At 37.2% G+C, this 22,928-nt stretch overlaps 1 protein-coding gene and 1 long non-coding RNA gene across 2 annotated transcripts in view; both read left to right on the top strand.

Annotated features, from left to right (window-relative positions):
• The window catches only part of ubl3a (ubiquitin-like 3a), a 65,092-nt gene extending 56,960 nt beyond the window's left edge, over positions 1-8,132 (top strand). Inside the window, exons 3-5 of the mRNA XM_034684324.1 lie at positions 500-586; positions 4,306-4,383; positions 6,258-8,132. Of these exons, the coding sequence (XP_034540215.1) occupies positions 500-586; positions 4,306-4,383; positions 6,258-6,310 (218 nt within the window). The 3' untranslated portion in view covers positions 6,311-8,132. The remainder of the gene's footprint in view (positions 1-499; positions 587-4,305; positions 4,384-6,257) is intronic.
• A 6,336-nt stretch (positions 8,133-14,468) lies between these two features.
• On the top strand, positions 14,469-22,103 carry LOC117813392. The gene is made up of 4 exons (XR_004631407.1): positions 14,469-14,590; positions 16,125-16,296; positions 19,231-19,306; positions 22,034-22,103. It is a non-coding gene; the product is annotated as an uncharacterized LOC117813392 (long non-coding RNA).
• The last annotated feature ends 825 nt before the right edge of the window (positions 22,104-22,928 follow it).

Genomic DNA, 22,928 nt, shown 5'->3' with positions numbered 1-22,928 from the left:
TGTGAGCAGCCGTGTCTATGCATGCAACATGTAAACATTAGATCAACGTGCTGGAGAGCCGAGGGCACATCCACTTCCTGAGGGGGCGTGGTCAGAGAGCTCATTCTCATTTAAAGGCACAGACACAGAAAACAGCCTGTTCTGAGCAGGGCTGAAAAAGGGGGTTTACAGGCAGACCAAAATCTGATTTCAAAGTGTTTTTTTAGCAATAAACTTTAAAGACATGTTTTGGGGACCTCTTAGACCAATATATTTTGATAAAAAAAAAGAGCGTAATATGTCACAGAGCATTTAAAAGTTCGCACAATGCAGTTATAGCCTGTTCAGACTTTATAATGATTTTATAATAACAGTTTTGAAGCTTCATTGAAAGAAAAGAGCGAGTAATGGGACATTTAGATTAAAAAAAAAGATTTAAAGCAAACTTTTGATGATAAAAAGACGTTGATTACTCTTCTTAACTCTTTCTTCCTCCTTTGTGTCCTTCTGTTTCTTTCAGATTGGGAAGAAGAGCAGGTCAGCAGTCCTAACATCCTGAGGCTGATCTACCAGGGCCGTTTTCTACATGGCAACGTAACACTAGGAGGTGAGAAAACAGACTATATTCAAGAAAGAAAAAGAAAAACCCTTTACGTGCTCATAGACATGCACACAAACTCACAGCAGTGTGTTGCTGGAAAGTTCTTTGCTGTTCTCATCCCTTTCCTGCGCCGCAGAACAGAGGTACCTCAGTGCTCCGGACAAGCTTGCTTTGACTGAGAGAGAGGGAGGAGAGAGGAAATAGAGAAAACGAGGGGAAAGAGAGTGGTCAGGAAAAGGGCAAGACTGGCGGTGGCAGTAACAGCACAATGAAGAGACAGAAAAGCAGTGGGGGGCCGGAGGGGGGGGACGTCTTCCTTTGAGGCAGCCGACTTCACTTCTCCTTTGGCTTTTTGGCTTCTCAGTAAACCTAACCCAATTTATATTTGACTGCTGTTTTTTGTGGTTTTACAGCCGTTCCTAAGCCTTTTGCACTTATCCCATTACTGCCATCTATCTGATAATTCCCTTATCACTGTTTTAATGTGTTTGCACGCAGACACCAAATCCTCTTAAAGACGGGTTAAAACTCCTCTTGGTATTTAAAAGCAAACACACACTCAGTGGTTTGGATGTGTGTTTTGTGGTCATATTTAAAGTGAAATATTTACTATAATTTAGCCAGTTATTGTTAAAGTAGCAAGGTTAATGGTTCATTAGTGTGGAAATTAACACTGAGAGGTTACTCGTGCTCCCTGGATGTGTTAATTTCTGCAATAATTACCTCCTCTCTGCATTATAAAGATTGATTTACAGCTACTCAGTAAAGAAATCTTAATTTGATCCTTGATGTTGATTAGAATGAAGCAGCACACACATGGTTCACAATGCAGAAAGCTGTGATTCAATCAATCAATCAATCAATCAATCAATCAATCAATCAATCAATCAATCAATCATTCAATCAATCAGACTTTATTTATAAAGCGCTTTTTATACAATGACATTTTAACACAAAGTGCTGTACATAAAAACAACTTAAAATAGAATAAATTAATTAATTTAAAAAAAACCACAATCCTAAGGTAAAGAACACAATACATGCAACAATAATAATACAAAATTAATTAATTAATTAATTAAAACTAAAAAAGAAGTTGCTGAATGAACTGAAGAAACACTCTCATGATATCTTAATGAGGAAAATAAGATGTTAAAATAAAATACATTTCTAAGATAATAAAACACTAAAATATAAACCATCAAAAGAAAATAAGATGCTATACTTAAAATAAATAAATAAATACATATTTAAATTAATTAATTAATTAATTAACTGATTCAAATAAAAGGTGACTCAAATTTGCAGTATGCATATTACTTATACAACATGTCTTAGAGATTAGAGACGTCTTAGAGTGAGCTGCTAAATTTTTTTTGATTCTGTTTCATATATTCGTGTTAAAGCTCCTGTGAGGAGTTTTTCAACTGGCTTTGAAAAGACTCAAATTAACAGCGAGGCCTCTTTATGACCTACAAAATCACATAAGACAAAAAAAAATTTGTGGTCTGTAACCACTGTGAGGGGGCAGGTGTCAGACATGCCAGTTTACCACGCAGTGAAGGAAAACCCCTTTATCTTATTTTTCCCACTACAAATATCTGTGATGAACGATATGTTTGACTGGTGAAAGAAAAGAAAATTTTTTCCACAGAAAATGTGACTTTCACAAGTAGAAGGGAAGTTTAACAAAGAGGTAACCCTTTGTCCACAGGGGGCGCCAAAATCAAGACACACAGAAAGTTCCTTACCTCTGTTGTGTATCGCTTTTTCAACACGCCTTAGAGATTAGAGATGTTTTAGAGTTAGCTGATAAAAATCCTTTGCTTGCAGTGATTGTGTTTCATATATTTGCATTAAAGCTCCTGTGAGGAGTTTTTTGACTGGCTTTGAAACAGACTCAAATTAACAGCGAGGCATCTTTATGACCAACAAAACCACATAAGAGCAAATAAAAATTAGCCTAAGGTCTGTAACCACTGCGAGGGGGCAGGTGTCAGACATGCCGGTTCACAGCGCAGTGAAGGAAAACCCCTTTATCTTATTTATTCCACTGCAAACATCTGTGAAAACATGATTTTCACAATTAAAGGGGAAGTTTAACAAAGAAGTAACACTTTGTCCACAGGGGGCGCCAAAATCAATACACACAGAAAGTTCCTTATCTCTCTTGCATAGCTCTTTTTCAACACGCCTTAGAGATTCGAGATGTCTTAGAGAGAGCTGCTAAAAGTCTTTCGATTGCAATTATCGTGTTTCATATATGTGCATTAAAGCTCCTGTGAGGAGTTTTTTGACTGGCTTTGAAACAGACTTAAATTAACAGTGAGGCCTTTTTATGACCTACAAAACCACATAAGAGCAAATAAAAATTAGCCTAAGGTCTGTAACCACTGTGAGGGGGCAGGTGTCAGACATGCCGGTTTAGCATGCAGTGAAGGAAAACCCCTTTATCTTATTTATTCCACTGCAAATATCTGTGATGAACGATATGTTTGACTGTTGAAAGAACAAGATGAGATTTCTTTCACAGAAAACACGATTTTCACAAGTAAAGGGGAAGTTTAGCAAAGAAGTAACACTTTGTCCACAGGGGGTGCCAAAATCAATACAAACTGAAAGTTCCTTACCTCTGTATGCATAGCGCTTTTTCAACATGCCTTAGAGATTAGAGACGTCTTAGAGTGAGCTGATAAAAATCTTTTGCTTGCAGTGATCGTGTTTCATATATTTGCATTAAAGCTCCTGTGAGGAGTTTTTTGACTGGCTTTGAAACAGACTCAAATTAACAGTGAGGCCTCTTTATGACCTACAAAACCACATAAGAGCAAAAAAAAATGGTGTCTAAGGTCTGTAACCACTGTGAGGGGGCAGGTGTCAGACATGCCGGTTTACCAAGCAGTGAAGGAAAACCCCTTTATCTTATTTTTCCCACAGCAAATATCTGTGATGAACGATATGTTTGACTGTTGATAGAAAACAAGGTGAGATTTTCTTCCATAGAAAACACGATTTTCACAAGCAAACCGGAAGTTTAGCAAAGAAGTAACACTTTGTCCACAGGGGGCGCCAAAATCAATACAAACAGAAAGTTCCTCACTGGAGCTTTAATTAGTTTAATCAGATCAAAGCCTCTTTGTGTTAAAAAAAAATGTCACAGTCAAATTATGATTTAGACAATCAGTGATTTAAAGGACATAAATAACACCTAATTCAATCACAACAATCAAGTTTGAGCAATAAATCAGATGATCTCCAGTTTGCATTTGAACTTTTATTTTCTCTGTAGAGTTTGCGAAGTATATTCATGAGAGAATGCAGCATTTCATTAACGTTTCACGCAGAGGAAGATGGTTTAATCCACTCTCAGGGAATAAACAGTTCAATTTCCAAAGCACTCAGTCCCCCTCTAAGAAGTAACTGTAAGTGTTAACATGGAGACATCAGGCTCTTTATCCTACCAGTCAGAGATAATTATTAACTTCTGCAACAAAACGACCTCAAAGTCTCACATTCTCACCTTCAGACAGTCTATTTTGTAACGTTGCTTTAAAGTATCCAGCTTTTCTCTGTATTGTCGCTTGATGTCGCCGAATTCTTTCCCTTACAGGGAGCCGTTTAAAAAGTACACCAGTGCTTAATGACTTTGCACAGACACATACTGTAGCTCACTGAATAACCTTTACAACCCCACTCTCTGTTTCTCTCTCTCTCTCCCCTGCCAGCTCTCAAACTGCCCTTGGGGAAGACCACAGTGATGCATTTAGTTGCCAGAGAGACTTTGCCTGAGCCAAATTCCCAAGGTAACCAGCTCTCCGTCTCCTTCTTTCCTTTCAGCGGACCTTTCACACGCCAGACTTTAAACGTTCTGCTTCAAGCTATTATTTATTTCTGCACATAGCTTCTGTTTTGGAACATCTACTGGTGCAAATAATTGGCTCTTTGAAGTGTTTCCCTCAGACACAGCATGTATGAGTGTGGAATATACAACTGATAAACACTCACTGGCTACTTTATTAGCTACATTATGGTAGTACTAGCTTTGAGCCTTTGAATTCTTCATGTGATGTTTATATATATAATCAAAAAGGTGCAAAAAAAGTTTCTCAGAGTTTGGTCCATACTGTCATTAGACCATCCATTCGTTACAGATCATGCACTAACTTCCTGTTTCAGCGTGACCCAAAGGAGCTCTGTTGGATTTGAACCTGAGCACATTTTCTGTGATGTCACGCTCAGAAACCAATGTTTGAATTTGTGAAACCATGCACTGAAAAAAAGCAATGTTCACTTTTCTTTACCTTAACCTGGACTCTTTGTTTCATCTTGTAAATTCAAATGTCTACATACCTGACTGCAGAAAACTGCTGCCACAGGATTGGCTAATTAAATATCTCGTTAATGAGCTGTTGAACAGCTGTCTCTAATTAAGAGGCATTTGAGTGGCAGATGATGTAGGATGGAAGATGTGTTTAATGTTTGCAAAAGAACAGATAGATTCTAATAATGAAGAAGGTAAAGTTGACTATTTTGGACTCCTCAGCTCCATCATGAACAGTTTGCTTGCTGGACAGTGTTATATGCAGCGGTGTAGTGCTAGTGTTAGTAGTTAGTGGATCATCTTATAGTGCCCAAAAAAATCTTTATGAATCTCAATCGGATTATGCAAACAGCAAGTCATTTATTTTATCACTTTGAGAAAAAAAGTCCTGAAAAAAAACAAACGCTTTTCAGCTTCTGGTTAACTCAGTCAGCACCATAGACTGTATAAAATATGCTGCTCGACTGCTGTCGAGCTATTGTGATGTAAAGAGGCTGGCTGACTAGCCAACAACTACAGTGTTCCCGCCTGTCAGTCAAGTCAGCTGTGCCTCTCATTGGAGGACTCATAATCTCAATATCTTCCAAATTGCCGCATTAGAAAAAAACTCAACCCCTACAGTGTGTGCCGATAGAGAAATTAGCTATCCAGACTACACTGGTCTTTTGTTCCAGGCTGTAAACATGTTTATTTCTACTGTAAAGATCGTCTTGAGCCAGCCTCAAGCGGATCCTCAATGAACTGCAGCTTTTAGCACTTCCACATTGGACTCATATTTTATAGACCAGAGGTTTCGGCCTGATCTCAACTGATTTTTTCAAATAGCAAGTAATCTATCTTCTCACTTTAAGAACAAAAGCATTGTTCAGGTTTTGGTTTACTCCTATGATTTGATGTGACCCCCCCCCCCCCCAGAGGACAAATCTGAAATAGTAGTTACTTTCATTGAAAAATTCCAGTTAATGTGTTCTCTGTAATTTCTTCACTTTGCAAAGTGGTTCCGCGGGCCGGATTTGAACCTTTTGCGGGCCGGTTTTGGCCCGTGGGCCGCATGTTTGACACCCCTGTTGTAGTATAAATTTTTTTTACTCTCCAAAAATAATGGAACCAGAATCAGGAATCAATAAGAACCGGAATGGAAAAGCAGAATCACTAAAATTGAAACGGTACCCAACCCTAGTCGTCAACACCCCCAGAAATCTTAGTCCTGATTGAGGCACAGGTGTTCTGATGGATCTTAATAAGTCAATAAAGCAATGACTGGCGCTTTAATTAAGCGTCTACTGTGTAGGATCAGTGTTTGTCTCCTTTATGATATTTATGTGTGTGTGTTTGTTTGTGTGTGTGTGTTTCCAGGTCAAAGGAATAGGGAGAAGACTGGAGAGAGTAACTGCTGCGTCATCCTGTAAATACACACCTCCGCCACTGGCCCCTCCATCCTCCTTCATCATCCGTTCTTACCCCCACAGCATCCTGGACCTTAGACCTCGTCCCCTGTCCTGGAGCCTGCCTACAGTGTGGATATTCATACAGACACATACACACCCCCACACACAGACACCAACTTCTTGTATTCTTTTTATAAACCCCCCCTCTCTCAAACTCACACTGACATAGAAAGACAGCAGGCTGATCCAGGAACAGATTCAGGAGCAGGATATTGATTAACAATAGAGTTGATTCCGTTTTTGTACTTGATGTGTCGTCATAATTGAGATTAAGAGGAAGGAACTGGACTTGCATGTGGGTTTTTTTTCATTATTTTCAGTAATGCACACCTTGTTAAAGCCTTCTGCCACACTCCTACACACACCGACACACACACCGACACACACACACCCTGTCCAGCCATCCTCAGCAGGTCTGTTAAAAGTCAGCCTCTTACCAGCTCCTCATTCTCTCGCTGGTTGTCATAGTAATGCAGTGCCCAAGTTTGTGTGTGTGGCCTTGTTTTCTCATACAGACTGCTGAGAATTTTAACCACTGACATCACAACAACACACACACACACACAGACACACAATATGACATCCTGTGTACACATCCAACCATATGTGCTTGTGTGATCTCCCTCGGTGCAGCAGATGAAGCTTAGATGTGCCTGATCAGATAACTCGAACCACAACACACACTTTCATACTGTAAGAAACACACATACATACAGTTAACACACACACACACACACCTGTGTCCTTTTTACTGCCCTCCTCTGCGTGTGCCCTTTAACGTCACAAGGGGAGAGATATTCTGTTTTGTTTGCAGAGCACACGCCGCTCTTTCAGTCGTCATATTCTAGCCAACCGAAGCCTAACAAACAAGCAAGCAAACACACAAACAAACCCGTGTCGGTGGTCTTGTTTTGGTCATTTGTTTGTCCATGACTTTAGTGACTGTGTTTTTGACAGTCCATGCATATTACCGACCGAGCAGTGTTGTGATTAAAATGACATCATGTCAGTTTCCTCCCTCCTCCCTCCTCCCTCGTAGGAAAGCCTCCTGACGTGCTCCTTTTCTAACAGTGTTGTGAAGGATATCTCTCTTGACAATTGCTGCCCAAGCAGGGAAATTAACTCGGGATGAAAAATGTTCCTCGTTTGTCTTAATTCACTCTCCCCTAATCCTCTTCTTTGCATTAACGAATCCATTTTGCACAACTGAAGCATGTGCTCCTCCATCAGATTAATAAAACTGTATAAAAGTTTTATTGTTTTATTTTATATTTTTCCAATGGAAGTAATGTTCCAAACAAACCAAGGTAACGTGTAGAATATATTTAATATGAATCTTATATAGAACATGATGACTCTAGATCTTGTTGCTATACGGTATATTGGTGTGTAGTCTATGATTGTGTATACGGTTAGCTTCTAGCCTGTTCACAGTCACTCGCTGACAATGTCTTGTGCTTAACAGCAGCAAAAAAGAACCTCCCTAATCATCGACAGACTGTATTTTTATTTTCTTCTGTGCTCTTTTATTCTTATTTTTTCATTTGTGTATAATTTAATGTAATCCTCTTTCTTTGTGGGTTTATTTTTTTTGCTCTCAAGAATCGCTTTGTAACAGCACTAGGTCTTAAAAAAAGAAATATTGTTTATATTGATCAGGGTTCAAATCTGTACAGAGATAAACGTTTTCAAACCAATTGTAAATAGCACTAATACTCCCTGTACCCCTCCAAACTTCAAAATGGAATACATCTGTAAACTAAATAAAGGTTATTGAAGTGCACTGCTTTCTCCTGTCATGACTTGTCACGCTTACATCATAAAAGTATGCATCACATGTTTCTTTACAGCATGTTATTGTCAGCTCTGAGTTTTAGAGGACAGCTGCATGAGATGGGTTTTTCTTGCAAACTCAGCAAAAGTTGAACTTTGCAACGACGACTTAGTGGAAGCAGATTGTGAAAGAAGACTTCTGGAATTGTTCATAATGTTCTGTTTTTGGACACTGTCAGCAGATCAGGCTAGGAAAGATTTCAAAAGTTAGATTCTCTGAACACTGATGCAGCTGACAGGTTTCATTTGAAGTATGAGTTAATCCTCCTGTTATGTTGCGGGTCAAACTGACCCTTTTAAAAGTCTGTAGGCAATATATTCCTTCCAAATCCAGCTAAATGCAGCATAAAAATCTGGGCAGCATGTGACAGAAGAGGTGTCGTGTTAATTTATCAACATCACTTCATAAAAATTCAAAATGTAAAATAAAATAAACAAAAATCTATGTCATGTAAAACTATTGTATTTATATTTAGGGCTTTCTAATGTACATTAAAAATACGTTTAAACATGAACTTTAATGTAAAACGAGTGAGTTTTTAAAGAACACCAATGGACCAAATCTTGATTTAAATGTTTATTAATGGAGATAAAAATTTAAAAAAATGTGTTTGGGGATTTTTTGGGGTTCTGACACTTTTGGATAATTGAATATGCCCCGGGTCAAATTGACCCAGGAACGTTATTACTGTTCCAGAGAAATGAACATTACAGGAGGGCTTCCAGATTGTGAAAGAAGTCTTCTGGAATTATTCATAATGTTCTGTTTTTGGACACTGTCAGCAGATCAGGCTAGGAAAGATTTCAAAAGTTAGATTCTCTGAACACTGATGCAGCTGACAGGTTTCATTTGAAGTATGAGTTAACCCTCCTGTTATGTTGCGGGTCAAACTGACCCTTTTAAAAGTCTAAAGGCAATATATTCCTTCCAAAACCAGCGAAATGCAGCATAAAAATCTGGGCAGCATGTGACAGAAGAGGTGTCGTGTTAATTTATCAACATCACTTCATAAAAATTCAAAATGTAAAATAAAATAAACAAAAATCTATGTCATGTAAAACTATTGTATTTATATTTAGGGCTTTCCAATGTACATTAAAAATACGTTTAAACATGAACTTTAATGTAAAACGAGTGAGTTTTTAAAGAACACCAATGGACCAAATCTTGATTTAAATGGTCAGTAATGGAGTTAAAAATTTAAAAAAAATTGTGTATTGGGATTTTTTGGGGTTCTGACACTTTTGGATAATTGAATATGCCCCGGGTCAGATTGACCCAGGAACGTTATTACTGTTCCAGAGAAATGAACATTACAGGAGGGCTTCCAGATTGTGAAAGAAGTCTTCTGGAATTGTTCATAATGTTCTGTTTTTGGACACTGTCAGCAGATCAGGCTAGGAAAGATTTCAAAAGTTAGATTCTCTGAACACTGATGCAGCTGACAGGTTTCATTTGAAGTATGAGTTAACCCTCCTGTTATGTTGCGGGTCAAACTGACCCTTTTAAAAGTCTAAAGGCAATATATTCCTTCCAAAACCAGCGAAATGCAGCATTAAAATCTGGGCAGCATGTGACAGAAGAGCTGTCATGTTAATTTATCAATATCACTTCATAAAAATTCAAAATGTAAAATAAAATAAACAAAAATCTATGTCATGTAAAACTATTGTATTTATATTTAGGGCTTTCCAATGTACATTAAAAATACGTTTAAACATGAACTTTAATGTAAAACGAGTGAGTTTTTAAAGAACACCAATGGACCAAATCTTAATTTAAATGGTTAGTAATGGAGTTAAAAAAAAAGAAAAAAAAAGTGTATTGGGACTTTTTGGGGTTCTGTCACTTTTAGATAATTGAATATGCCCCGGGTCAAATTGACCCAGGAACATTATTACTGTTCCAGAGAAATGAACATTACAGGAGGGTTAAGTATTTTAATTCGTTTTTTGAAAATCATAGCATAGAAAAACCCTTTCTGGTGAGTGCTGTCATTGACCCACTTGATAAAGTAAAATACATTTATAGGTATTTATTGTGTTCGTGTTCAAACTGACCTCATAATTGAACATGTTTCTTTGGATAAGACAAATGTTTTATGGCCATCAGACAGAGATTGGCAAATTATCAAGGGTGCTGATTTAGACGTACTTTGTTAATCCCCATGGGGGAAATTCCATTTTTTCACTTGTGTTCAAACATCGTTTGATATATATACTACCAGTCAAAAGTTTGGAAACACCTTCTCATTCAAGGGTTTGTATTTATTTTAATTATTTGAAACACTGTAGATTAATACTGAAGACATCAAAACTATGAAAGAACATATATGGAATTATTTAATCAACAAAAAAGTGTTAAACAAAGCAGAATATGTTATAGATTTTAGATTCTGTAAAGTAGCCCCCTTTTTCCTTCATGACAGCTTTGCACACTCTTGGTAGTCTCTCAGTCTGCTTCATGGAGTGGTCTCCTGGAATGGTTTCTAATTAACATGAGCCTTGTCAAGAGTTCATTTGTAGAATGCCTTGCCTTCTTAATGTGTTTGAGACCATCAGTTGTGTTGTTCAGAGGCAGGGTTAGTACACAATGGATAGCCCTGTTTGACTACTGTTGTAATCCAGATTATGGCAAAACCAGATTATTTCATAGTTTTGATGTCTTCAGTATTAATCTACAATGTTGAAAATAATTAAAATAATTAAAAACCATTGAATGAGAAGGTGTGTCCAAACTTTTGACTGGTAGTGTACATACAATCATGCACAACTGGAGAGATGTCAGAGGGAGGAGGCTGCCATCAACCAGCACTACCAGAGCAGTTGGGGGTTTGGTACCTCGGCAGTGCCCAGGGAAATGAACCAGCACCTCTCCAGCCACCAGTCCACTTGCCAAACTTCGTCCATACTGGGACTTGAACTGGCGACCCTTCGCTTCCCAAGCTAAGTCACTATGGACTACTACTACTGCTGCCCCCATTTGGCCTATAGGTTAAGTTTAATGCCCCATGTACAGAGGCTATAGTTCTCCAAGTGGGCAGGCAAGTTTCAGATCTGACCCCTGGCCCTTTGCTGCATGTGGCTCTTTTCCCAGTTTCCTGCTCCATCCACTTTCCCAACTCTCTTAGTGAAGGTCCAAAGATAAATTTCTCAAAAAAGAAAATATTGAGACTACTAGTGGACTGGGCTTGGACTCTTTCTGATAACTGATAAACACACATAATCAGAACAAGGAAACAATGGTGCAAGAGTGATGTTTTTAATGTTTTCTTGGAATAAGTTCAGAGAGAAGTTACATTTTTGATGTCTTTAAGGAAAAGTACTCCAAGATCACATTCAATGTTAGTTTTTTTATTTTATTAGCAATTACCAAAGAATTATAAACAATGTTATCTTATTCCCTTGGAAATGAATACATCACTGTCGTTTGTCTTTTAACATTACTTCCCTTTTCCCCGAGCACACGGGGTCATAAAACCTTCCAGACTTACCGAAAATGACAGAGAACAAGGGAGTGCTAACTTCCTGCTAACTCAACATTCAAGCTGATACAGTCTTGGTGCAAGTCAGAATACATTTAAATTGCACCATTTCTCTGTGACAGCCATGAGATGTTCACTTTGCACAACACAGTGAGGGGGGGCAGGAAGTACACAGTGAGTGTATGTTCTTTGCTAACGACACACCAGCAGCTTTTAATGAAACATTAAAGACATAGGCTCATTTAATGTCTCTTATGGCAGCAAAGTATGAAGGACCTTATAGTTTAAGTTATTTTTAAAGAACGACTCCTCACTGTGCAGTTTCCCCTCCTCCCTGTAGTCATGCCGTGTCCACACACTGACTGTAATGTGAACTACATGTTCAACATGAATGTGACTATTCTTCTTTTATTTACACACGCACATAGAAAGAGTCTGTGTGCAGACAGAGAAGGTTGTGGTTACAGTAGTACCACACAGAACTGTGTAATCTGCTTGTATGACATGGAACCACTCAGGATGGCCTCGGAGGAATTGTCAAGAACAGTCTCTTCATACAGACTAATAATGTCTCAAAGGCAGCGTGAGTCTGCATGAGAACCACTTTATGTGGCGGATGGAAGTGTGTGGTTAGACTGTAAACATCAACAGAGCTGAGTTCATCAATAGAACAGCAGGGTGTAAAATAAGGAGCACTTCCATACAGCTGAGTCTCTCATAAACTCATATTGGGATGGGTTATAAATGGGAAAAATATTATATGCTTCACATTATGATAAACCAGAATGGCAAGGCATGATTCTCTTTACTCAGTGTGACTCATAAAGGTTATGTTTGAGGATGGCGCCATCTTGTGGCAAAGAAATATCTTTACAACACTCATTCCAAGGGGGAAATAACTTCCATTATTCCAAATCAAGATTTTTTAAATGTACAAAGATGTGATGGATAAATGCAGCAGATGCTTGAGCTCACATTATCATTTGATGTTTATTTGATATTTGAGGCAAACTGTGCAGTAGTGTGTAAAAAGGCTCACCAGCGTTTGCATTGTTTGAGGAAACTTGAATTCTTTCACATTGATTGAGCCATTATGACCATGTTTTACCATGTTTTTATTGAATCTGCTCTGTCCTTTTCTTTAGTGTCATGGTTCGGCCTTATCTCTCGAAAAGAAAAGAATTCCTTCAAAGCTGAACAAGCCATAGAATTTCCTTTCACATACAGACTCATATTCTAATTTTAAGTCTCAATTCCAGATTTCCTTTCTTATTTAATCATGTGATTTTACAGTTTTTATTGGTTTATTGTTATCTGATATGCCTTTTAAATGGAACCTTTAGCACTTTTATCTTTTTATAATGTCTGTTGATTTTTCCATTTTTATTGTTTTATTAGTTTTAGGATATTTTAGTGTGTTTATTGTTCTGTCTGACATCTGTCTTGTAAACTCATAATGACCTACATCTCACTAGCTGCAAAACAAGTTTAGCTACGGGTACAAATAAAGTAACCTGAACCTGAGTCATTATGTTAGTTTGCCCATTGTTGTACAGATTTTTGCCTGGGTATTTCAATGTGATGCCAAACATCCTGCACTTACAGCCCAGTCCATTGATTTCCATCTTTGGGACCCCGATTATATTGGAATAGATAGATAGATAGATAGATAGATAGATAGATAGATAGATAGAGTACTGGGTACTCCGGCTTCCTCCCACAATCCAAAAACATGCTCAGGTTGATTGATCACTCTAAATTGCTCGTAGGTGTGAGTGTGTGCATGAATGGTTGTCTGTCTCTCTGTGTTAGCCCTGTGATAGGTTGGCGACCTGTCCAGGGTGTACCCTGCCTTCCGCCTGAAGCCAGCTGGGATAGGCTCCAGCCCCCCGTGACCCTTAACGGGATAAGTGGTCAAGATAATGGATGGATGGATGGATGGATGGATGGATGGATGGATGGATGGATGGATGGATGGATAGATAGATAGATAGATAGATAGATAGATAGATAGATAGATAGATAGATAGATAGATAGATAGATAGATAGATAGATAGATAGATAGATAGATAGATCATTGTTTGTCCTTAATAAGGAGATTTGTTGCCAAATATATGAATATATAGTCTGGGTACAGGAAAACAGATCCTTTAAAAAGAGAAAAAATACATATAAATGTAACGTATATTTTAGTTTCTTTCTTTATATAATTACACAATAAATACCTGTCAATCATCCAATTACTTGTAGGACCTTTATACTTTGTTAATGTTGTGTGTGTTGATGTGCAGCCCCTCCTTCCTGTGAATTTCTTCTTCTGTGGTTGTGTATATATTTACATTGCCCCCTCCCCATCCCCCCTTTTTCTTTGAGAGGATTGTCATCTTAGCATCTGAAATATTGCATATATTTTAATTTATATATTAACATGAGTTATATGTCCCATTCCTGTTATTGTTATTTTTTCTCCTTGTCTCTTTTATTTATTTATTTATTAGGGTATTTGGATTTGTTTGAGCACATGTTTGTAGTGTTTGTAATTGCATTATTTACACATTTTAATAAAGAACAAAATTGAATTAACTTGAATAGTTTTACAAGAATAAATTAATAAAATATATATATATATATATATATCTTTTTTACAATATAATAACCATAGACCATGGTCGATAACATTGTAGACATATGCTTTAAGTTAAAAAATAAAAATAAAAACAAAGAAAACGAAAGAAAAACTGTAATTTCCTGTCAGTTACGATCATTTCCTCTCTCAGACAGGTAACTACAATGGCGGGAAAATTAGCCTAAGCATTATGAGAGGCTTTGCACCTGCGTCACGTCACGATGGTCACGAGCCGCTGCTTGTTATTTTGCCCGTTAGAGCTGTCTCATGTTGTTGCTGCAATTTTAACTGAAGGGGTGAGTAAATGGTTATTTCTCCGATTGCTGACGTCATTGTGATATGTTCACACTTCAAACTAAATTAACTAAATTATAATTTAATTTATAAGAAAGAAGCCACACAATTAAAACATCAGACACACATGAAACACAACCACAATAAAAAAAAAAGGGAAATTAAAGCAAGATAGATTTAGCCACAATAAAAACACATTTAGTAGGCCCTATTATTGCCTGATATTTTGGTTATCATATTCTTAAGCTTATAGTGTGCCTTAAAGAATAGTATGTTGTTGTATAATTTGTGCAGTCTGTTTAAATATTACTTTAAAAAAAATTATACAATATATACATCTTAATTTGAATAATTGGGTGTAAGTATCTGCATTGAAATCATTGCCAAGTGATCATGCTCTGTGTATGTCAAAATCTATATAATACATAATATTTATATATTATGAATAAACAATCCATGTATTCCCTGAGGAGATAAGGCTTGCAGAGTCAGTGACATCTTCCAAATCTCTTGTTAAGACCCATTTATACAGACTTGCTTTTATGTGACTTCATCACATTTTATTTATTATTATTTTTACTTTTTATCTAACGAGTTAATTGTTTAAATTGTATTTGATAACTTTATGTTATATTACTTATTTTTCATGTGTTGTCTTCTTTTTAAAATCTTTTTAATGTCCTTTAATGCTTTTATTTACTTATCTATTTTTATTTAATTATTTTCTAAAAACCTCTAACAATGATTTATTGTTCCCCTGCCTCACCACTTTATTCTATTTAATTTGCATTTATTGGTTTTTAATCTTTTGCTTTGTATCTTGTTTTTGCATTGTTAGAATTCCTGCACTCCTCTCTGCCTGTCAAAGGTTTATTTTGTCTTCTAAATCCTGCCATACTTTGCTTGTGAAAGCACTTTGTAAACTTTTCTTTTTAAAGATGCTATAAAAATAAAGTCATTATTAAAATGGTGCCATAATCTTGGTTGTATAGAATAAAGTTTTAAGCACTTCTTATTATCTAAAACCATTTCTGAACATTAGTGTGGACACAAATTCTAACTCTTAGCCCTGTACCAAAATATAAGATGAAAAACAGTCATTCTGGTTAATCAAATGTGTTCTATTTGAAGCTCAGAACATTATTGTTCATTCACATGATTTACAATCTCTCCTAAAGTCCACTAGCCTCTGAACTCCAATTCAAAGCATCTGAAGGGTTAAATAGTTAAAGTCTGCTCTGTTCGGTCTTATGAAACCAATCAGAGTTCTATTGAGGAAATTGGATTAAAACATAATGTGGTGAAAGTCATGTAAGCTTCATGAAGACAAATATCCTCTGAAATCCCCTAAAAAATCTGGACTCGTAGCACTCCTTTAATGTAGATTGATCACCCTATGGCTGTCTGATCATAACCATTTCACAACCAAATGAATACATGAACAAATGCCCCTTTATTTATGAACACAACAACACAACACAACATACTGTCTTTTATTTCATTAGTAATATAAAGAGTGTCTTTGTTTCATTGTAGAGAGTTTGGCTGGACCGTTACTGGACATGGAGCAGCACCATATGGCAGTCTGCCTCAGGACTGTTTCATAGTTTTTTCATCTGACTGGGACTGTGTTTGCCCCCGGGATGTGATCGCCATCAGACCAGGGTTTGAGAGGAAGAGAGACAGCTACTGTTGATTTAAAGCTGGGGTTGGTAATCCGATTTAGATACACTTTTTGTTATACTGGTTAAAATGATCTTTATGTCCTGATGGCAATCAATACATAATGTCTTCTTAAAAAAGAGCGAAGAAAAGCTGCAGCCAGAGTAAACCTGGGAAAACAACAACCAATCACCGTTTTTTGGGACCCAAAATTTTAAACCATTCAAATCCCGTCTTGCCGTTCTGCCCGCCTCCTGCGCGTACATTTCCCTGGCGTGTACTCCTCGTCCCTGTCTCCTGCCTCTGCTTCCCCTGACTCTATTTACTGCCCCTCTCGCTCGACCTCGGGCCTGTCCCCTCTGACCTGATGAGGTGCTTTGCTCAGGACTGTAGTCCGGATCAGAGTCTAAAAAGCTCTCACTACGGGGGCTCTGACAAGCAGAAGAATTAATGACATTTAGTAAGTCCTACAGAAATATATATGTACTGTTAGCGTCTGTCTGGACGCTGTAGGGACGACGAGCCGATTCGTGAACACGTTGAGTTTTAATAACCGGTCACTGTCGGCCGTGATCACGACAACCAACAAAACAACAATCAATGTTTGAATGAATGAAGAACTTCTCCTCTTGTCTCTCCCCTCTCCCGCTCACACACTCTACTCCTCTCCTGATGCCTTCACTGACTGTCAACACTGTAGGAATTAAGAACATCTACACTGAACACGTTTAACAAACTGTAGAGCTGTTACAGTATTACATGTGTTATAACTTTTCTCCTGATATCATGTCACCAGTACAACTGGATAATGCTAGAATGACAGTTGTGAGTACTAACAGCAGCCATGTTTGTTTGTGTTTTTAACTTTCACTATGATAATGTTTTGGTGAGGACCGGTTTTGAATCAGTCACCATCATATGGTCACAAGTCAGCGGCGCTCGTCATAGACTGTATAAAATATGGACGTAGTATCCGTGACGTCACCCATCTGTTCCTGAGAGCTGATTTGAAGCAAATCGACGGCAGCAGCCATATTGGTAATGGGGAACTCAACTAGGCAGAGTGTGACGTAGTGTGAGTCTCTTAGCCAATGGCTGTGTGTTCCCAACCGGGAGTCGCGTCAGTCATGTCCTTATTTGGGCAAAACTCATAATCTTAATATCTTCTTAACCGTCACGTTAGAAAAAAATTCACCCCCCGTACAGTATGTGCCATTAGAGAGATTAGCGTTGTAGGGCCAAGCCGTTTTTTGAACCAGGCTGTAAACATGTTTATTAATGCTGCAAAGATCATCTTTTTCCCATTCATATCTATGTGGTTTCCGGTGTTTCTGCAGCCAGCCTCAAGCGGATTTTCGATGTATTGCAGTTTATATCACTTCCACATTGGCTTCATCGTTTGAGACCGGAGTTTTGGAGGAGGGGGGGGGGGGCGTCGTTTTGGAGGAGCTCTGAGGGAGAAGGGGAGGGGTTAGACGGAGTCCTGAGGAAATGCTACATTCAAATTCATGCTAGTTTTCCGAGACTGCCAACCCCAGCTTTAAGGTGAACAATAATGGTAATTTGAATTTAATGAAGTCTGTGTATGTTTGGTTGCAGAAGTTATGGATTTGAAGCACAGAGTCTGAGATCTCAATGATATATAAACCTGTGCTGATGTATGAAAGTAGAGGCACAGAGTAACAGAGCATGAAAGTAAAGCCTTTAGATGAATAGACAGTATAAACATGGATGTAGTCTCTGTGATGGCATCCCTTTGTTTCAGAGGAGACGTTCTGAAGCCCAAAGATGTCGGTCGCCATATTGGAAAAGCTGACTCAACCTGACTTCTGATCAACCATTAAAAAGACAAAGAGGTTGATCTGAGGCAGGCTATAAACCTCCAGATAAACCCACCTGTTAGTCAACTTCACAATGCGCCTAATCACACAAATGTGTGTATAGCCCAAAATGGATGAGTACAAACCACCAAGTCGCACACATGTACAGACTCAAAGACAACATGGTTTAGAGTCGAATACAAGTCACTTCTGTCTGATTTAAGTTCTCGGTGTTGTAGCATTCTGTAGAGTGAAAAACATTCAAGAATATTAAGTGGTAAAATTATTTAAATCAAAAACATTTTATAGGAGAAAGCATTTAACTTAAAACTTCAATCTCAAATCAACACAAGTATGGAAGATGAGTTGTTGAAGTGAATATATCTGAAAAATAAGACACAGCCGTACAAAAGAGAAACTAGTACAAATTCTGACTTTGCTGAAATAAAGTTAAAAAGGTTAAACATGAGCTTTTCCACCAATCTATGATTTTAGTAACAGATATTAAGAAAAGGTCAATGTTAAACAGATTTGATGTCACTTCACTTAAAAAGCAAACTTCAGGTGATACTGCTTTGTTTTTGAAGCTAAATACATGAATGAAAACATGCATCATTGCGGGTTAAAACATTGAGTCAATACTAAATTATATTGAGTATAAAGACAATATATTTCTATCGATAAGGTAAGGTGGCAGTGTAGCTGACAATGTAAACACTTAAATTAAATACCCTGGACATGTAGTGGGTCAAGAAATCATGGGCTACATTGCTGAAATATACACCATACAGAAAAAGAAGTGGTGGCTTTGAGTTGTTTGAAAGGTACATCCTGGTTCCTGAAAATTTAGCATCCACTCCCAGAGACGTGTTTCATATTGTCGTCACATGATGATGATGACTGAACATGGGTTCTGAAATTGACTTAAAGTGAATGATTTGGAGCAGCTGAATGTCAATATTTCAGTTTTGGCACAAGTGAGTCAGGCCAAGCTGCACCGTCGGGCAAAGAGAGTTTTAAAACATCTTTCTGAGTATCATTTAAGTGATGTATTTCAACTTTAACAGGGTGCAATTTTTATAAATTTCGTACTAAAAGCTGTGATTTGAAATAATAATTATCACATCAGTTTTGACTGATGTCCCACATTTCTTACACAGGAGCCAAATCTGTAGGACCAGAGTTAGGAGGTGGATCGACCCCTGACAAAAGAACCTCCTGAAGCACAGAATAGTAGTGAGTACAAATTCAAGTTGACCTGAGTAATAACACACCTATCATTTGAGCACTTAGATTGCACAAACTTAAACTGCCTTACTCCAAGAAAGGAATTTGAATAAAACTTATTGGAAGTGTTTAAACCTTCAATGCGAGTTAAAGACAGTAACATAAACCCCTACCAAAAAAACATAAAACCTCTTAACCCAAGAGGTTTTTATTATTTTTTAGGCAGTATCACTGCAAGTTTTTTTTATAATTTTATAGTTAGATTTTATATTAATTATTATTATTATTATTTTAAATATATATATATAAATTAGGCTTTTACCTTTTGTTGTTTTTATTCTTCCAACATAGTTTTATTTCATTTTATTTGTCTTCCTCACATTTCTCTGTTATTGTCTTTTAGTTTCTTTCTTTTTTTTTTTTCATATATATATTTTTGGCCTTTTTGCCTTTATTTGATTGGACAGCTGAAGAGAGACAGGAAATGTGGGGAGTGGAGAGTGGGGGGAAGACATGCAGGAAATGGTCGACCGGCCGGGAATCGAGCCGGCGACCCCTGCGACGAGGACTGTGGCCTCTGTACGTGGGGCACTTAGACCACTAGGCCACCGGGGCCCCCTTTCTTATATCTAAAGCACTTTGTAATCCTGTTTTGAAAAGTGCTATATAAATAAAGATTATTATTATCAATTCCAAATAACAACTACCAAGCCAGATGAACAAATAAACTACTCTGTAACATACTCCAATCACACACTTAGTCCAAATCTTTCTTTTTCATTTTGTTATTCTGAAACTTTAGAAAGTATCTGTTCTTGTGTTGTAAATATTTGTGTGTTTGCGTCTGTACGAGGGAGAGAGGGAGCCTAAACGCCTCTCAGGATCAATTAGTCAGTTTGGTCACAACAGGTTTAGGTAAGACCGTGGTCCTCTGGGTATCATCCTGATGTGAGGAGAAAAACAGATCATGTCCCTCTGAGGGAGAAGGAGAAGCTACAGTGGCTTTGTGGTGGTATTCCCCTGACAGACCAGGAGAGTTTGAGTGAGGGGAAGTTAATTTATGATCCATGATGGTGACAGTAGACTCTGTTTACTAGTAAGGAATATTCCTACAACCACTGAAACTAATACTTATACCACAGTACAACTTAAAGTTTGACTGATACGACTGCAGCTTTAGATTTAGGTCAAATTAATCATGCTATTAATTCTTAAATGTATCACATTCAATTGCTTATCCGTTGATCAATAAATCAGAATTATTTTTTATGACCAATTTTCGCTCCCAGTAACATTTTCAACCCACTGTATATGTTAGAAATCCCAGGTGGCTGTTTCTGTCGCAATTATACCAAACTTCACATTGTTGTAAAATCAACAGGGGATTTATTCCCACAAGGAGCTAATTTGTGAACTTTTCTTTTATTGTAAAATGTCAAAAATATTAAAGAACTTCCTCACTGGCCTGAGGCCTTGGTTGCATCCCTCATAGTTCCCACTTTGTTTATTTTCAGAGATCTCTCTCTCCCCTGGAGAATTTCTTATTTACCCAGGTAGCTAATTTCATTTATCTGGCAACAATACCTAAATATTAAATCCCCACAGATTATACTCCATGTAATAATTTGAGTTCAGTTGTCCCAAGGCCCTGGAGTTTTAATAATCCCCAGAGTAGGAGTTTCTATTGTTTTGAGCACAGGCCAAGATAAATTGAATTAGTAAGGATCTGTATGAATCCTTGGAATTTAGACTGTACCTTTTTTTTTTGAAGAAGAAGAACAAGTTTAGTTTTAGTAGATCAAAGTCAATTTATTTGCTAAGTTTAATGTTAAATGGAAAGTTTAGTCACTTCAGACAAAGGTTTTTGGTTGTTAAATGAATGCATACTTAAGACGCATACAGTCGTAATTTAGAAGTTTTATTTATTTCCAGCCATGAATTATTGATCCGTCTCCAAGTTGAAAGTGAACGATCATTTTTTAAATAAAATTTAGTATATAAGGTAACTAAAAAGACTTCAAGCTCCAGTGATAAACCTTCAGAAATGCCATCTATGAACAAAACTGTACTAATAGCTCTGCTGATTTTGTCTGGTACATGTGTAAGTGATGTATTCTGACTAAAAACCTCACTCAGGATTATTTAAACTATTAAATGTGCCACTCATTGGAAATCTCTGTCGTGAAAATGAGCTGTAGCGTGTGCTTAACTAGCTTAACTGAAATCTACCCTTGTGCCAACAATTTTAAGATATTACAAATAAGTATATATAAATAGTTGATATTTTACTGATGGTCATACATGTTTTTTAAGGTCATAGAAACATATCAGTTATTATTATAATCATTGTTTAAACACCATTTATTCATTTTATCTATATATTTATTGTATTTATCTGACCTTTTCAACTTTAACTGATTTTTCATTCTGCTTTCTATCCTTACTTATTTTATGAATTTGACTGTTTTGATTTTGTTTTATTTTACAGTATTTTTTATGTTTATTCATTTTATTATTTTACGCATTTCTGTTGTTTTCTGTCCCTCTGTTCTTTTGTGAAGCTCTTTGTGCTGCATGCTTGTATGTATGTGTGAAAGGTGCTGTATGAATAAAGTTGATTGAGTATCACTTTTACATTTTTTGTAACTGGATCAAAACTCCTCACAAGAACTGTAATAAATCTATATCGTGTATGAAGCATCTAACTAACTGTAAACTTTGATGTATGTGTTGTAGAGGGACCACCACAACAGACTGAGAAAACAGAAGTGTTGGCGAGTAATAGAGGACACCCTTCGGCCGATCGGTGAGTAACTGCCTTAAGCATTTCCTGATTTGTCTAAGCCCATCTTCCTCCCAACGTCATCATGTCGGTCGTGAAGTCCTATCGCTCCGACCCTAACCCTTAGAAATCTTAAATGGTGTGCACTATTCACAACAATACTCTATAAACTGATACACAGTATACAATTAGATATATCTTTGTTGTAAAATTAAATCAAATTGTGTAAATTACCTCAACCTGAGAAAAATAAGAATCTACAAACTAAAACTTCACAAAAATCTCATATTACTTTAAAGACCTGCTTCCTGTTAGCAGCGTCAGAAAGGATGGATTCAAAAAGCTTATCTGAAAACTTAATCCGGATACAAGCTAACAAACCGTCTTCAACTCTCACCTTTGAATTTAAAATGGAATAATGATTTGATATTCATCGTGATGATTATCGATATCGACTGATTTGAAAAAGGTTATTGTGATAACATCTTTTTCAATATCGCCCGGCTCTACCTCAAAGGCACGGTGCACTGTTTGTCTCTTTGTAGAGAGCTGGTAATAGTGTTTAACTCAAGTATGGTTGTGATGGGAATTTTGTTGGCTGCTGTGTGAATCTGCTTGAATTCAAAGTTTGGATGCAACCCAGGCGAGAATGACAGGTAAGTCCTGCAGTCAAGGTTAAGTTCCAGATGTTGTCCAGAGATCATAGGTTATAACTTTCTCACTGCTTAAGATTTGATTTAATTTTTTTATGATCTATATCAGTCTACAAAGCAAACTTATATTTACAAAGGGCTCTGCTGAATTACCTTGTTTGACAGTTGTTGAGACAAATTGAAAAAGCCTTTATTT

Source organism: Notolabrus celidotus, chromosome 5, assembly GCF_009762535.1.
Source record: "Notolabrus celidotus isolate fNotCel1 chromosome 5, fNotCel1.pri, whole genome shotgun sequence".
NCBI lineage: Eukaryota > Metazoa > Chordata > Actinopteri > Labriformes > Labridae > Notolabrus > Notolabrus celidotus.
The sequence above is the reverse complement of the archived record's forward strand: the minus strand, read 5'-3'. Positions and strand labels throughout refer to the sequence as shown.